General features: G+C 35.0%; 2 protein-coding genes and 1 long non-coding RNA gene across 4 annotated transcripts; 2 read left to right on the forward strand and 1 right to left on the reverse strand.

Moving 5' to 3' along the window:
• Positions 1-5,504: 5,504 nt before the first annotated feature.
• Positions 5,505-6,575, forward strand: LOC133839191 (mesencephalic astrocyte-derived neurotrophic factor homolog). The gene is made up of 4 exons (XM_062270584.1): positions 5,505-5,696; positions 5,783-5,907; positions 6,009-6,150; positions 6,214-6,575. Exons 1-4 carry the CDS (start codon positions 5,612-5,614, stop codon positions 6,378-6,380), a joined length of 519 nt encoding a protein of 172 aa, XP_062126568.1. The 5' UTR covers positions 5,505-5,611; the 3' UTR covers positions 6,381-6,575.
• Positions 6,576-6,653: 78 nt separating this feature from the next.
• Positions 6,654-13,785, reverse strand: LOC133839192 (uncharacterized). Of its 2 annotated transcripts, XM_062270585.1 has the most exons (4): positions 13,586-13,785; positions 8,052-8,328; positions 7,838-7,991; positions 6,657-7,014 (listed from the first exon to the last, which is right to left on the reverse strand). In XM_062270585.1, exons 2-4 carry the CDS (start codon positions 8,292-8,294, stop codon positions 6,914-6,916), a joined length of 498 nt encoding a protein of 165 aa, XP_062126569.1. In that variant the 5' UTR covers positions 8,295-8,328; positions 13,586-13,785; the 3' UTR covers positions 6,657-6,913. The 2 variants fall into 2 exon arrangements, with proteins under 2 accessions (XP_062126570.1, XP_062126569.1); XM_062270586.1 differs by lacking the exon at positions 13,586-13,785 and having other exon boundaries at positions 6,654-7,014.
• Positions 9,290-10,870, forward strand: LOC133839194 (uncharacterized). The gene is made up of 3 exons (XR_009894068.1): positions 9,290-9,839; positions 10,040-10,220; positions 10,378-10,870. It is a non-coding gene; the product is annotated as an uncharacterized LOC133839194 (long non-coding RNA).
• Positions 13,786-14,600: the final 815 nt, after the last annotated feature.

A 14,600-nucleotide genomic window follows, 5' to 3' on the forward strand; every position in this document is an offset into this window, starting at 1 on the left:
GGGTCTAATATAAGTACTTTCTTTAAAGACCCTAATATGTTGCACTATTTCACTAGTTCGTGGGTAATCGAGGCGGTGGCGATTGACCCTATTTGCGGAAATTTCATACAAAAACGGAAATTAAAAAACGCATGGATAGACGCCACTTTGTAAGTAGTGGTGGTCTGCTGGTAAGTGCTTATTTCACCAGCAACGAACTAGCGCTCAGAACTGCAGGGTCAGAACTGCAGGATTGGTACATACAATAATATCTACAGTCTTTACCACTCCTGAAAGTAAGGGTATAGATTAATAACGTCGAAAATATTAAAGAAAAATTTTGTATGGGGAAAACGCCTACTGCAGTGGGATCATAGTTGCTTTGGATGACAATTTGGTATATTTTGCACTCTATGGTATATTTTAAATGTAGTACTACATCAATATACCTAAAATAACATTTGGAATGTTATTTAGTATATTTGTGGAATATTATTTTGGTATATTTTAAAATGAATACCTTAATATTTTCCTTTTATTCAAAATGGGTGGATGGTATCTTACAGTCGAGCACACTCGACTGTAGCTTTCTTACTTGTTAAAATTGTGATTGTTATTAATATCTTTATTTGCGAGTCCGGAGATGGATGTGGAAAAAAATCGAAAGCAGATAGCTAGATCAACTCGAATGTTCATCAAGAATATTTATGGAGTTTGCGTCTAATATACATTTCCTGTTAGCACAAGACTCTTTTAGCACGAACTCGGTTTTACACGGTTACAAATTTGCTCCCATCCCCCTTTTAACACGCTAAATACCTCGTTCTTACACGATTTTTTGATAAGGATCCTCCAAAAGAGAAAAAATGTTGCAACAAACTGGCTTAAACTATAAATGCCACCAAAAACATTTCAAATTTCATATGAATAATGATCTCTATAATTTTTAACATTAGATTTCTATAAACTTTAACCTGATAGTTAAATAGATGAAGCAGCTTTTTTTGATTTAATACCAACTTTTAATTTTGAAAATATGAATGTTATGCATTTATTAAAGACATATGCATAGTAACTTTTGGTTAATTTTGAATAAATGTATGAAACTTTAATAAAAACAGACCAAATTTAACACGCTTAACACGAGGATTTCTAGGAATGTAACCCCGTGTTAATCGTGGGCCAAGTGTTTTCATATGTTTTCTTGAGATTTTTGTACATTGGCGCTCTAGTTTGATAGCTGACGTTGTTGTTGTGCTCGCAAAATTTATGAAATATTCTTATAATTATTACCGTTATTTCCGCATTTATTATGTACATATATTATGATGATTTTTTTTAATATACATGGACAAAGTTTCGTTGCAGATTGTTGAGATCATTGAGACTATACAAAAAATTTTAAACAAAACTTCTGATCGCGAATTGTTTAATAGCCTCTTTCCACCGCACGGTTTTCTTTGGTTTTCTTTGGTTTTTTCACGTTCAGGCCGAATGTTACGTTCGCCCCATGTAAAAACCCATAAAAAAAAGTCGGTTTTTCTACGTTCGCGAGCTACGTAGAAATAGCGAACGCACTTTTTGGGTAATTATGCGATATTTTGATCGATATGACAACGAAAAAGAGCTCACCACTAACAAAACAGCTGACATTAAAGTGCGCCAAGGTATGAAAATAGAAAAATAAAAATTTTATTTTGCTTTTTAAAGCAAATTTTTTATATTTTAAATGAGCCAAAAAACTCGAAAGCCGTCAATATCGTGGAGTGGCATCCACAAGGCTATGTTGTTCGAGTTATGGGAGGAGAAATGTAGTGCCTTCTTTGGCCAATCCACAAAGGCGCTCCACAAGGATGCCAAACTCCTCCCTATTAATTCGAAAATTATCTTCAAAAAATGATTCGTTGTTTCCAGGAACATCGCGCTCCTAAAAACACCCATGCCGTTGCTAAAAAGTAAATGTATTTATGTAAATATTACATTGCTGCCAGCAATGGCCTATACTCTATACTTCGCTAATTTTCCCTCCACTTCGTTAAAATCCTCATAAAAATTCTGCAGTTTAATAAAATTTTCCATTTTCAAATGCGCGTGCTGTTTCTTGAAATGTTCGCCAACTCGTGTTTACATTTGAACAGCTGATATTTCAGAGCGGCCATATTGAGAAATTTACCGTTGCCCATATTTTTCGGTTCGTGCAGATGGAAACCCCGAAACGGGACTTTAAAAAAACGTAGAAAAACTGAGTGAGGTGGAAAGAGGCTATAACATATTATTGAAATAAATACTGCCGATATAATTTTTTTCATTCGATATAATTGACGTAAAAAAAACCTTCATGAAGAGTTCAGACATTTCTTATAAATATAATATATTATGATTTGGATAATGTAATTGGTTTATTATTTAGGTTTTTTACGATTTTTGTAAATATTTAATAAGTAACAATGAAACTGATATGTCTTATAGCCTTTTTCCACCTCACTCAGTTTTTCTACGTTTTTAAAGTCCCGTTTCGGGGTTTCCATCTGCACGAACCGAGAAATATGGGCAACGGTAAAATTCTCAATATGGCCGCTCTGAAATGTCAGCTGTTCAAATGTAAACACGAGTTGGCGAACAATTCAAAAAAACAGCACGCGCATTTTAAAATGGAAAATTTTATTAAATTGCAGGATTTTTATGAGGATTTTCACGAAGTGGAGGGAAAATTAGCGGAGTATAGAGTATAGGCCATTGTCAATAGTAAAGAAATCGCCATCAGTTTGGGGCTATGTACATAAGTAGATTTGCTGGCAGCAATGTAATATTTACATAATTCCTGGAAACAACGAATCATTTTTTGAAGATAATTTTCGAATTAATAGGGAGGAGTTTGGCACCCTTGTGAAGCGCCTTTGTGGATTGGCCAAAACAGGCACTATATTTCTCCTCCCATAACTCGAACAACATAGCCTCGTGAATGCCACTCCACGATATTGACGGCTTGCGAGTTTTTTGGCTGATCTAAAATATAAACAATTTGCTTTAAAAAGCAAAATCAAATTTTTATTATTCTATTTTCATACCTTGGCGCACTTTAATGTCAGCTGTTTTGTTAGTGGTGAGCTCTTTTTCGTTGTCATATCGATCAAAATATCGCATAATTACCCAAAAAGTGCGTTCGCTATTTTTACGTAGCTCGCGAACGTAGAAAAACCGACTTTTTTTCTTATGGGTTTTTACATGGGGCGAACGTAACATTCGGTCTGAACGTGAAAAAAACCGAATAACTCGAAAGCCGTCAATATCGTGGAGTGGCATCCACGAGGCTATGTTGTTCGAGTTATGGGAGGAAAAATGTAGTGCCTTTTTTGGCCAATCCTCAAAGGCGCTCCACAAGGGTGCCAAACTCCTCCCTACTAATTCGAAAATTATCTTCAAAAAATGATTCGTTGTTTCCAGAAACATCGCGCTCCCAAAAACACCCATGCTGTTGCTAAAAAGTAAATGTATTTATGTAAATATTACATTGTTGCCAGCAAATCTACTTATGTACATAGCCCCAAACTGATGGCGATTTCTTTTCTATTGGCAATGGCCTATACTCTATACTCCGCTAATTTTCCCTCCACTTCATCAAAATCCTCATAAAAATCCTGCAATTTAATAAAATTTTCCATTTTAAAATGCGCGTGCTGTTTTTTGAATTGTTCGCCAACTCGTGTTTACATTTGAACAGCTGATATTTCAGAGCGGCCATATTGAGAAATTTACCGTTGCCCATATTTTTCGGTTCGTGCAGATGGAAACCCCGAAACGGGACTTTAAAAAACGTAGAAAAACTGAGTGAGGTGGAAAGAGGCTATAACATATTATTGAAATAAATACTGCCGATATAATTTTTTTCATTCGATATAATTGACGTAAAAAAAACCTTCATGAAGAGTTCAGACATTTCTTATAAATATAATATATTATGATTTGGATAATGTAATTGGTTTATTATTTAGGTTTTTACGATTTTTGTAAATATTTAATAAGTAACAATGAAACTGATATGTCTTATAGCCTTTTTCCACCTCACTCAGTTTTTCTACGTTTTTAAAGTCCCGTTTCGGGGTTTCCATCTGCACGAACCGAGAAATATGGGCAACGGTAAAATTCTCAATATGGCCGCTCTGAAATGTCAGCTGTTCAAATGTAAACACGAGTTGGCGAACAATTCAAAAAACAGCACGCGCATTTTAAAATGGAAAATTTTATTAAATTGCAGGATTTTTATGAGGATTTTGATGAAGTGGAGGGAAAATTAGCGGAGTATAGAGTATAGGCCATTGCCAATAGAAAAGAAATCGCCATCAGTTTGGGGCTATGTACATAAGTAGATTTGCTGGCAGCAATGTAATATTTACATAATTCCTGGAAACAACGAATCATTTTTTGAAGATAATTTTCGAATTAATAGGGAGGAGTTTGGCATCCTTGTGGAGCGCCTTTGTGGATTGGCCAAAGAAGGCACTACATTTCTCCTCCCATAACTCGAACAACATAGCCTTGTGGATGCCACTCCACGATATTGACGGCTTTCGAGTTTTTTGGCTCATTTAAAATATAAAAAATTTGCTTTAAAAAGCAAAATAAAATTTTTATTTTTCTATTTTCATACCTTGGCGCACTTTAATGTCAGCTGTTTTGTTAGTGGTGAGCTCTTTTTCGTTGTCATATCGATCAAAATATCGCATAATTACCCAAAAAGTGCGTTCGCTATTTTTACGTAGCTCGCGAACGTAGAAAAACCGACTTTTTTTCTTATGGGTTTTTACATGGGGCGAACGTAACATTCGGTCTGAACGTGAAAAAAAAACCGAATAACTCGAAAGCCGTCAATATCGTGGAGTGGCATCCACGAGGCTATGTTGTTCGAGTTATGGGAGGAAAAATGTAGTGCCTTTTTTGGCCAATCCTCAAAGGCGCTCCACAAGGGTGCCAAACTCCTCCCTACTAATTCGAAAATTATCTTCAAAAAATGATTCGTTGTTTCCAGAAACATCGCGCTCCCAAAAACACCCATGCTGTTGCTAAAAAGTAAATGTATTTATGTAAATATTACATTGTTGCCAGCAAATCTACTTATGTACATAGCCCCAAACTGATGGCGATTTCTTTTCTATTGGCAATGGCCTATACTCTATACTCCGCTAATTTTCCCTCCACTTCATCAAAATCCTCATAAAAATCCTGCAATTTAATAAAATTTTCCATTTTAAAATGCGCGTGCTGTTTTTTGAATTGTTCGCCAACTCGTGTTTACATTTGAACAGCTGATATTTCAGAGCGGCCATATTGAGAAATTTACCGTTGCCCATATTTTTCGGTTCGTGCAGATGGAAACCCCGAAACGGGACTTTAAAAAACGTAGAAAAACTGAGTGAGGTGGAAATAGGCTATAAATTTATATAATTTGGCTACAAAAATATCGATGTTTTTATAACTAATCGATGATTACACAAATCGATATGTTGAGGCCGTCTGTGTCATCGGCATTTTTCCACCTCTAAAAAGTATAGCTAACAAGTTGGTTGACGGTTTATTAAATAAAGCATTAAATAAAATCAAATTTTTGAATCGAACATTAGTCAAATCTTACACAATGAATACGAATATTGTACTCCTAGCTTGTTTTGTTGTCTTAGCCACACATTTGGCACTGGCGCTAAAAGAGGACGATTGCGAAGGTACGTAAAATTCGGTGTGCCGAGTTGAGCGTTGGCCACGTAAGTACAAAATCTTCTGTATGAATTTACACTGTCTGTAATTCTAGTTTGTGTGAAAACTGTAAGGCGTTTTGCCGAATCACTTGACGATGTGACGAAGAAGGACTACAAGCTAATCGAAACATCCTTCAAGAAGTTTTGCAAGACGCAGAAAAATAAGGAGCACAGATTTGTAAGTAGAAGGTCATTTCGCCGGCCGATAGTAACACGTTAACACGAAAGAAAGAAAAAAATTGACAAACACGTACATACGTGTTTTTATTTTCCACGTAGTGCTACTATCTCGGAGGTCTTGAGGAGTCTGCGACGGGCATATTGAATGAACTGAGCAAGCCCTTGAGCTGGTCAATGCCCGCTGAAAAAGTGTGTGAAAAGCTGAAAAAAAAGGACGCGCAGATTTGCGATTTACGTTATGGTTGGTCCTTTATATCAATTTATAGTATATTAATTATATTAATGTTATCCTTTGACTTTGCAGAGAAACAAATAGATTTGAACAACGTTGATCTCAAAAAGCTGAAGGTCCGTGACCTGAAAAAGATTCTCAACGACTGGGACGAGAGCTGTGACGGTTGCCTGGAAAAATCTGACTTTATTAAGCGCATCGAGGAGCTTAAGCCCAAATACTCTCGCAATGAACTGTAAAGAATTAATGCTTAATTTAGCTATTTACTAGACATATACAACACACACACACACCCTCTCAAGGAAATAAACGCCCACAAACACACATAAATATAGTTAATTTACAATTTTGATAGACTTTGAAAAAAATAAATATCTATTTTGAAATAAAAAATGTGAGAGAACATAAATAATAAACTCGTATGTTTTATTAGACTTTTAATTTTTTTATTTTCACATGTTTAAAATATTCTTTGCTTACAAAAATTACGTAAATTTTTTTTTTTTGACAGTGATACATTAAATATTAGAGTAATTCAATTGCACTTATTGAGGCCTCATAAATTAATGTTATACGTATACATAAATATCTGTACTGGTGAAGACAATTTTTTTAAATATTAAATTAAAATTATTAGTCACACATATGAGCTAAGCTCTATTAGTACATATTATCAACTAAAAAGTAGGATATGAGCGTGAAGTAAACCCAATAATAGAATTGGATGGATGATTTTGATTGAATTGGGACCTTTAGAGTCCGAACCATCTTATTAACGACGGTATGGCTGCTTGTTGTAGCGACCACGTTCGCTTTCCTCTGATAAATTAACGTATTCGCTGTAGACGACACACCAACAATATGTGAGCACAGCTGAAAGAAAACAAATGTAAATTTTACTGGATTGATATTTTTTGTATAGAACGATCTGGATGCGATTTGGTTCGACAAAATTGTAAATAATAAATTGATATGCATTATTATTATTATCTCGCATCTTATATAAACATCTTCAAATCTTGTTTTCAGTTTGAACTGGGCATTGATACTTCAGCAAGTAATTATTTTCACAATTTGTATATTAAAGCCTTTTGGGCATATGTTTGAGAAATTTCTGAATTTATTTACTGTTTAAATAAAAAAGAATACTATTAAAAAATGCTCTTTTTAATAAACGTTGTATGGCCCTGGACCGCAGGGTCCAGGTAATGATTGTAAAGATAATCGTAATAATTATTTCTGCTAGGCTTGCCATCAATGCATGACCACATGTTTGTGTTGCACCAGAGTCATGATTACAATTGAGTATCTACTGTTTTGCCACGCATATTACTTTATTGTGTGTGGTATAATATTTAGTAATACTAATTGTGGGCTGAGTAGTTCGCGCCTTATTTGTCATTTGTGCTGTGCTGTGCCACTTCTGACTTTCAGCACTATATAGGCAAATTACTGATTATATGAGAAATAAACGAACAGATACACTCTAATAACCTATTTCTTCTGCACCAAAAAACCTCGGTTCTTTTCTGTTCAGATCAAATGTTACATTCGCCCCATATTAAAATCCATGAGAAAAAAAATCGGTTCGAACGGAGGAGACCTGAGTGGCAGTGGAAATAGGCTAAAAAAGTGTAATCCGGTGTTCAAAATCGCGTATGGATCAATGTCGTTACCGATAGTGTTATATACCTACCACAACATATTAAACCGAAGATTAGCCAGAGAACACCGGTCAGCACGAATCCATCGATGAAAAAGACAACACCAGTGTAGATAACAGAAATCAGCAAGCCAATGGCGATCATAATTCCGAGTACTACCCAAGGCACCATAAGAAAATGATTGCGCTGTGTCAGACGAAACGTTAGCATCGAAATGTAAAATATTGAAAAATATTTTGAACGCACCTTAAGGACTCCAGCGATCATCAAAAGTGATATAAGAATAGTCATACAAAGATTTATGACAAGAATAATTTTTGCCACGTCATTTGGAATAAAATCAAATACAATTGTCTTGAAATGCACACGTGTTGTAAATATGACAATTATTGTGATTATTGATAGCACAATTGCCAGAATTCCCGATATAACAGATCCATTTCGAGTCGACTGGCATAAGCAGCAGGAGTTGACGAGTGGTTTCGGCATTTTGTATGAGATTTATTGACTGGGTTGGCTGGATCTGTAAAGATTAACAGTTTGTTATAACACACGTACATATGTATGTATTTGAAAGAGTTGTATGGCAAGCAATAATTTATCAATAGTTTACAGATGCTTTGATACTAATATTTAGTGAGACATTTTCTTATAAATGGAGCTTATATTCAACAACTCATCGACGAAATATCTTAAATGAAAATTCAGTACTATAGAAATACATATATTAATAATAAAAGTAAAAATATGTGTGTGTAGTCACAAACTATATCAACGGATTAAATTATCTCCGACCATGTTTACTTGTTTTTGCAAGTCACATGACGAATTTTATATTAGGAAAATTGCGTATCGCCAACAATATGCGGGAATTCCGGAGGCTGATATCATCACACCAAATGCTTGGTCAAGGCTTTCGGGCATAATCAATAAATTAAACAAATGCTTAACATGCAGAGTGAATAGCGGCAGCTCCAATTTGATTTTTGAACATGTAAATTTAACCAGCCCGAATTGTATTCCTATTTGTATCTATTAAATTAGATGCATTCAACCCGAATAGTTTGTTGAATGCAGCTGATGTTTATGCCTGCAGATATATGATGTTACTTTTGATGAGATAATCAGTAATCGCACAGTAAAATCTCTCGCCATACATCGTTCAATGATTCTCCATTTTATTTTGAATGACTCAATTTTTTTTATAAAATGTTTTTGACCGGAATTTAAATAACTTTGAACGGAATTTGTATGTTAAAATAACGTTTTTCCGTAAAATATATTTTCAGCATAAAAAGGGCTGATAATTTAAGAGAGCGCTGTTCTTTACAATCTCTACATTGGCGATTAAAGTTGTTGCTTTGGCAGCTGCTGCCACATACATATGTGTATGTCAAACTGAATTTAAAATAACATTTAAATAAATCTCCAACTAACTTAGGAGAATTTAAAGAGCTGTAACAAATTTCCAAAATTATTCTTCTTCGTCCCAATGAAAATATTCAATGCACTATCTATGTATTGCGAAACTTAAAAATCTTCTCGCAATGTTGGTAAATGTTATACGGAACTCTACAAGTACGTTTGTGAATGCTGGCAATGTAAACATCGCAAATGTGTACCGAAAGATGTGAGAAAATCTTAAAAGAGAGAAATACTCGTATAATGGCAACAAACATGCTAAACAAATTACGCAATTAAATTGATGAGTTGGCGAAGGGGAGAGACTCAGGCCAAGGGGCTGCTGTGTATACGAAATGAGAAGTAAACTTTTAAGGGGCTGATTTCAAAAACACGTTGTGCTATAGCTGGGCATAATTACATACATATGTATGTATGTACATACATATATTAAGGTCGGTGTGCTTGCTTGTATACGATTACCCCGGCATGTGTTGTGCTTCGAACAAGTTTTCGATATTATTTGTTGTTGTTGAGTAATATTAATTCATATTTAAGTTTCTCATTCAAAAAACAGCAAAATTGGTTTGGAATTAATTTAAACATCCAAAATCAGAAGAATTTAAATCCTTGGTAAAACTTATTTCTTTGCTAAACTTTTATTGCAAATAATACAAAAATAAACACATATAACATATGTACTTATTTATCGCCGTGTACTAAATGCGCAGTTACCGCAGAAAACTAGGGCTTCTATCTAAAATTACAAAACGCTTCAGTTGCCTCTGACTTTATTCATATGTACATATGTATATTCTCTTTTCCATGTACAGTGTGTACATATTACAATATATGGTCTGAGTCTGTGCCAGATGCAAGATACTAAATACTACATAGAGTACTTGAGGCTCTTGATGCGGTTATGAGGAAACCTACGCCAGTTGGAATGCAAACAATTCAAGTATGTGAGCCAATATCTACGTTCACTTAAGAAGATAGGAGAAACTGCTAATAGTAAGTTTCTTTGCCAGAGATACACAACGATCGCAATGTTCTAGCGAAAAGTTGAGTAATTTGTGCGCAACACTGGCCAGTTTTAGACAAATGTGATAGCCATCTGTTAATAGCCCAAGTAATAATCACACATATGTATGTATGTATATATTTAAAGATGACGTTAACTTCCGCTTGTGTGCAGTGTAAACGGAATGAAAAGCTAAATGTCGTCATAAACAGCTCACAAACATCACAGAGTCAAGTTCAAGCGAAAGAGTGGGTGGACAAAACTCGCTCGAGTCCAACGCGTTTTGCTGGCAACATTTTTAACGAATTCCCGAGGCAACAGCTGCTGTTGTCAGTGTGTGTGTGGGCTTAAGCTGAAAAGTGCTTAACAAGCGCAACTTGCTACGATTGTCATTGCAACGTGTTGGGCTGCCGCATTGCAACATCTTGTGTGTTATTTAATTTTTAAGTTGACGCGAAGAAAGCAATTTTTAATATTTATAAAAAAGTAAAAGGTTTCCATATAAGAATCTGAAAGCTAAAAACATGTAAAATTAAAAAAAAATAGCTTTCAATTGAGGAGCTAACATATTCCATTTAAATTAAATGATTTTTTCAATATGCAATTGCAAATTACATTAAGTTCGGAAAAATTAATATTTTCAATATAATAAATTGGTATTTTTCCGTTCACCAGACATAAAACAAGCATCACACAAAAACAATGGCGCTAGCGTGAATATGGGTCATTGAAGTTCCTCTTTATCCATCTCTACACCCGCCTCCGGCGTGGTCAATTAACGGCTAAAGCAATTTATGTGTACATTGAGCGTTTTGTTTATTGAACATCCACACTTGCAGTCACATACGTACATTCGTTTGCATGTATATAATACATATGTATGTGCTTGTATCTGCCATTTATCATTAATCGTGTGCCGCTATCAAATCGGGCGTCAATTATGTATGTTAACCGTAATTGTTCTCTGCATCAACATCGACTAACTTTTACACTTCTAGTGTAATTACCTTTGACATTTGTTGCGTTACTTTTTACGCTGTGGACAAAGAAAAGCACAAAATAAAATCAAGTGAATTGCCAATCGGTTTCGACAATGTTTTAAATTACTTAATCCCAAGTCCCTGGCTAAACACTGAACAACCAAACTTTAAGTGCCTTGCCAAACCGGTCAAAAATCATTCTCCCAAATTTGACAAGTTGAAATTTCTGATTTCGTTTTTGTATTTTTGTTTTTTGGTGTTTTGTTTGCAGACTTGAGTTGAAACTTGGTTTTTAAATAAATAAATAAATAAATATATGGCACTCTTGGTTTCTAATTTATTGACTGGCAAACTTCATGAGTATTAATCGATTAAAGTTGCTGCAGATGTATTAACTCATACTCGATCTCAATTGCTGCCTTTTTATTCAATTAATATTTGCGCCGCCGGACGCTGTTCATTGTATACGAAAGTATGTATCTATATAGAAATATTTTGTTTGTACATTTTTTATATGTAGTCAATAAAAGTTAAAGTCAACGACGTCATGGTCATGAACAAACATTGAACGCGTTCGACTAAAAAAAAACAAGCTAACCCCAGAATTTAGTTTTTCTCAAAGTAATCAGAAAAACACATTTGTGATTGCGCTCAAAATGATTCATTTTTGAAACGAACCTAACACAACCTACCACAGAGTAAATTATTAATAGTCTCAAGGTCGCAAATATTGTGCTCTCAGTTCTACAGATATAAAGCTCTATATATTTTAAACAAATTAAAATGCTTTTAGCCTCATTTAGGTGGTCCAGCAAGCTACCACGTTTGACGTTTATAATGGAATAAATTATTTCCATCTTGCTTAAGCAATTCGAGAAAAATGTAGCTAAATGCTAGGTCAAGGCAGTACATCTCTCCGCAATATTAGTTTTGTACCACTGTGCCGATGTTAGCGCCGACATTCACCTACGTATGTACTATTATGTAGGTGCTCGACGGCCTCATTTATAGCATTAGAACATTTTTATAAAAATAGTCTGTGTATTCCACAAAGAACTCTTCTATTTTATCTAGATATCTTTTTGATTGCCTTGTAAATTTTAACCTTCGCGTTTTGTTGCTCTTGGCTTTGTACTTACAATAAAATAAATGGGTATACTTTCAAATTAGTAGAGAATACGTACATTTATAGAATTTATTTGATTTAAATATTGTCATATTATTTATTGATTTATTTACGTGTTTAATTATTATACAAAATAATATAATAACTAAAAGAAGGGAGTGCTCGCTACTATGGCCTTCGACTCAATATTGTCACAAGTTTTCCACATTATAAAAAAAAAAGTAAGTATTTTTTAATAGAGGATATTTTAATTTTTAATGACTGAACATTTGAACATATTGAACATTTGAATGATGATCGCAGTGCATATAAACTTTAAATGTATATACGTTTGTATGCATGTAAAAAAAAAAGAACCTTGTAGGTTGTTGTCGCTGGATTTTATGACATCACGGTTCGTATATGTACTAGTGAAAGATGACGCTGACCTCATAGTTCCATATTTGTCTATCATATTATAAGTAGGGAAATAGATTATAATCTCAAGGACATAATATGCTCGCCATTTGAGGAACAATACACAAACTCCGTGTATAGAGCTCGGTTTCAAAAATACAAATACATTTTTGTTATATTATCAGTGCATTGCGTTGAATGCCGACACTAAATTGAGCGATGGGAAACAAAACATACTTTAGTCTAATAATAATATTAAGCTGTTCTGGTTTTGTTTTGGTATTTGTTTAGAGCATTAATCATAATTATATAGCTGCCTTTGCAGGCGCTCAGAAACTCGCTTAGCTTTTCAACATGAGTATGTGAAGTCAAAGTCAAGCGATCATGATCATTTGAATATTGAAATTGCTGGCGACGACAGTGACAACGACAAGCTAAATGAAATTGAATATATTTTGTATAAATAACACTAAAAAAAAATACTCGACTGTGACTTCGAGTCGCGACTGTCTACGGCTGACGATCGCCTCAGACTGATATTCCATGAAAGGAGTGGGGAGGAGAGGAAGAGGCCATCAAGAGGCACAGAGCACTTGGGACGCGACTATATGTAGCTGGTGCTCCTACATCAACTAAATGCTGCACGCCTGTTATTTGAATTTTGTAGCGATCGTTTATCACTTGATTTGCATTTGGCGATCCATCGATTATCGATGCCTAGGCGCACTCACACACAGTTTAAAATTCAATTGCATTCGTTTGCTGATAATGTCAGACACTTGGCATTTACAATTGCATTTCGATGGGAATCCAAGACTGCCAAAACCGTTCGGAATTAGCCGATTACACTTACACTTTTTAGATAAGTCGAACACCAATATTTTCAAGGAAACCCTTTTGGGTCTGTTGTTGAAAATTGACTACAATGAATTAATTTTGCTCAACAGAGATTTAACAGTATTGAATATTATTATTGACGAGACTTCTTTCACGTTAGTAGCGCAAGACACCGTTGTGCTTCCCTCGAGTTTCGCGTTTCGACTGAAATCGCAATGTTCATGATAGTCGCATAGAGAGGCGATCGCATCACCAAATGGCAAGCGTTTTGCTCTCTTTGCTGAGCTGCTACGACCTCTCACTACAGTTGCTTAAACCGACAGAAACTGCGACGTCACATACATATGTACATACGTACATGATACAATTATAGAAGGTAGTCTCGTCCATGATACAATTATACAAGGTAGTCTCGTCGGAAAAAGCTGTCCGACTTTAAACATAACAATGAGTGCGAGTGAAAGAGTCTCAGCACAGCAGTGTGAGCGAGACGACAATGAAATGCGCAAAAGCTTTCGTCAGTACGTTTTCGTTTTTCGACGCAGAGGTTGTCTGCGGACGAATTTTTTTCTGCAATTAACCCTTGTGCAAAATGACATTTTGCAATAAATGCCGTAGACACGGATAGAATTAAAACATTTAGAGAATTAGAGAATTCTCATATGTATATATTATTAATATTGTTCATAAACAATTTCCATTTTAAAAATATGTCAAGGAGACATTAATATAAGCTTCAAAATATCTAAATATTAATATCATCGTCTAAGGGTTAATGCGCATTTCATTCTCGTCTCGCTCATACTGCTGTGCTGAGACTCTTCACTCGCACTCATTGTTATGTTTAAGGACGGACAGCTTTTTCCGACGAGACTACCTTGTATAATTGTATCATGCATACGTATACGTTGATAAGGTTTTTATCACGGTATGCTAATGTTCTAGGACCAAAAGGTTATTTTGTTACCTATTGGAGCTTTCGCTGCAGAGCTTTCACTGCGCTGAGAGCTGTTAGTGCAAACCATGATTCA

This window comes from Drosophila sulfurigaster, chromosome 2R (genome assembly GCF_023558435.1).
Source record: "Drosophila sulfurigaster albostrigata strain 15112-1811.04 chromosome 2R, ASM2355843v2, whole genome shotgun sequence".
Lineage (NCBI taxonomy): Eukaryota > Metazoa > Arthropoda > Insecta > Diptera > Drosophilidae > Drosophila > Drosophila sulfurigaster.

Excerpts from the sequence above, each read along its gene's own strand:
- LOC133839191 (XM_062270584.1), top strand. The coding sequence starts at position 5,612 with ATGAATACGAATATTGTACTCCTAGCTTGTTTTGTTGTCTTAGCCACA. Across the intron at positions 5,908-6,008 it reads AAAATAAGGAGCACAGATTT|TGCTACTATCTCGGAGGTCT; the intron begins GTAAGTAGAAGG and ends TTTTCCACGTAG. Across the intron at positions 6,151-6,213 it reads GATTTGCGATTTACGTTATG|AGAAACAAATAGATTTGAAC; the intron begins GTTGGTCCTTTA and ends TTGACTTTGCAG.
- LOC133839192 (XM_062270586.1), bottom strand. The coding sequence starts at position 8,294 with ATGCCGAAACCACTCGTCAACTCCTGCTGCTTATGCCAGTCGACTCGA. Across the intron at positions 7,992-8,051 it reads TGATCGCTGGAGTCCTTAAG|CGCAATCATTTTCTTATGGT; the intron begins GTGCGTTCAAAA and ends CGTCTGACACAG. Across the intron at positions 7,015-7,837 it reads CTTCGGTTTAATATGTTGTG|CTGTGCTCACATATTGTTGG; the intron begins GTAGGTATATAA and ends GTTTTCTTTCAG.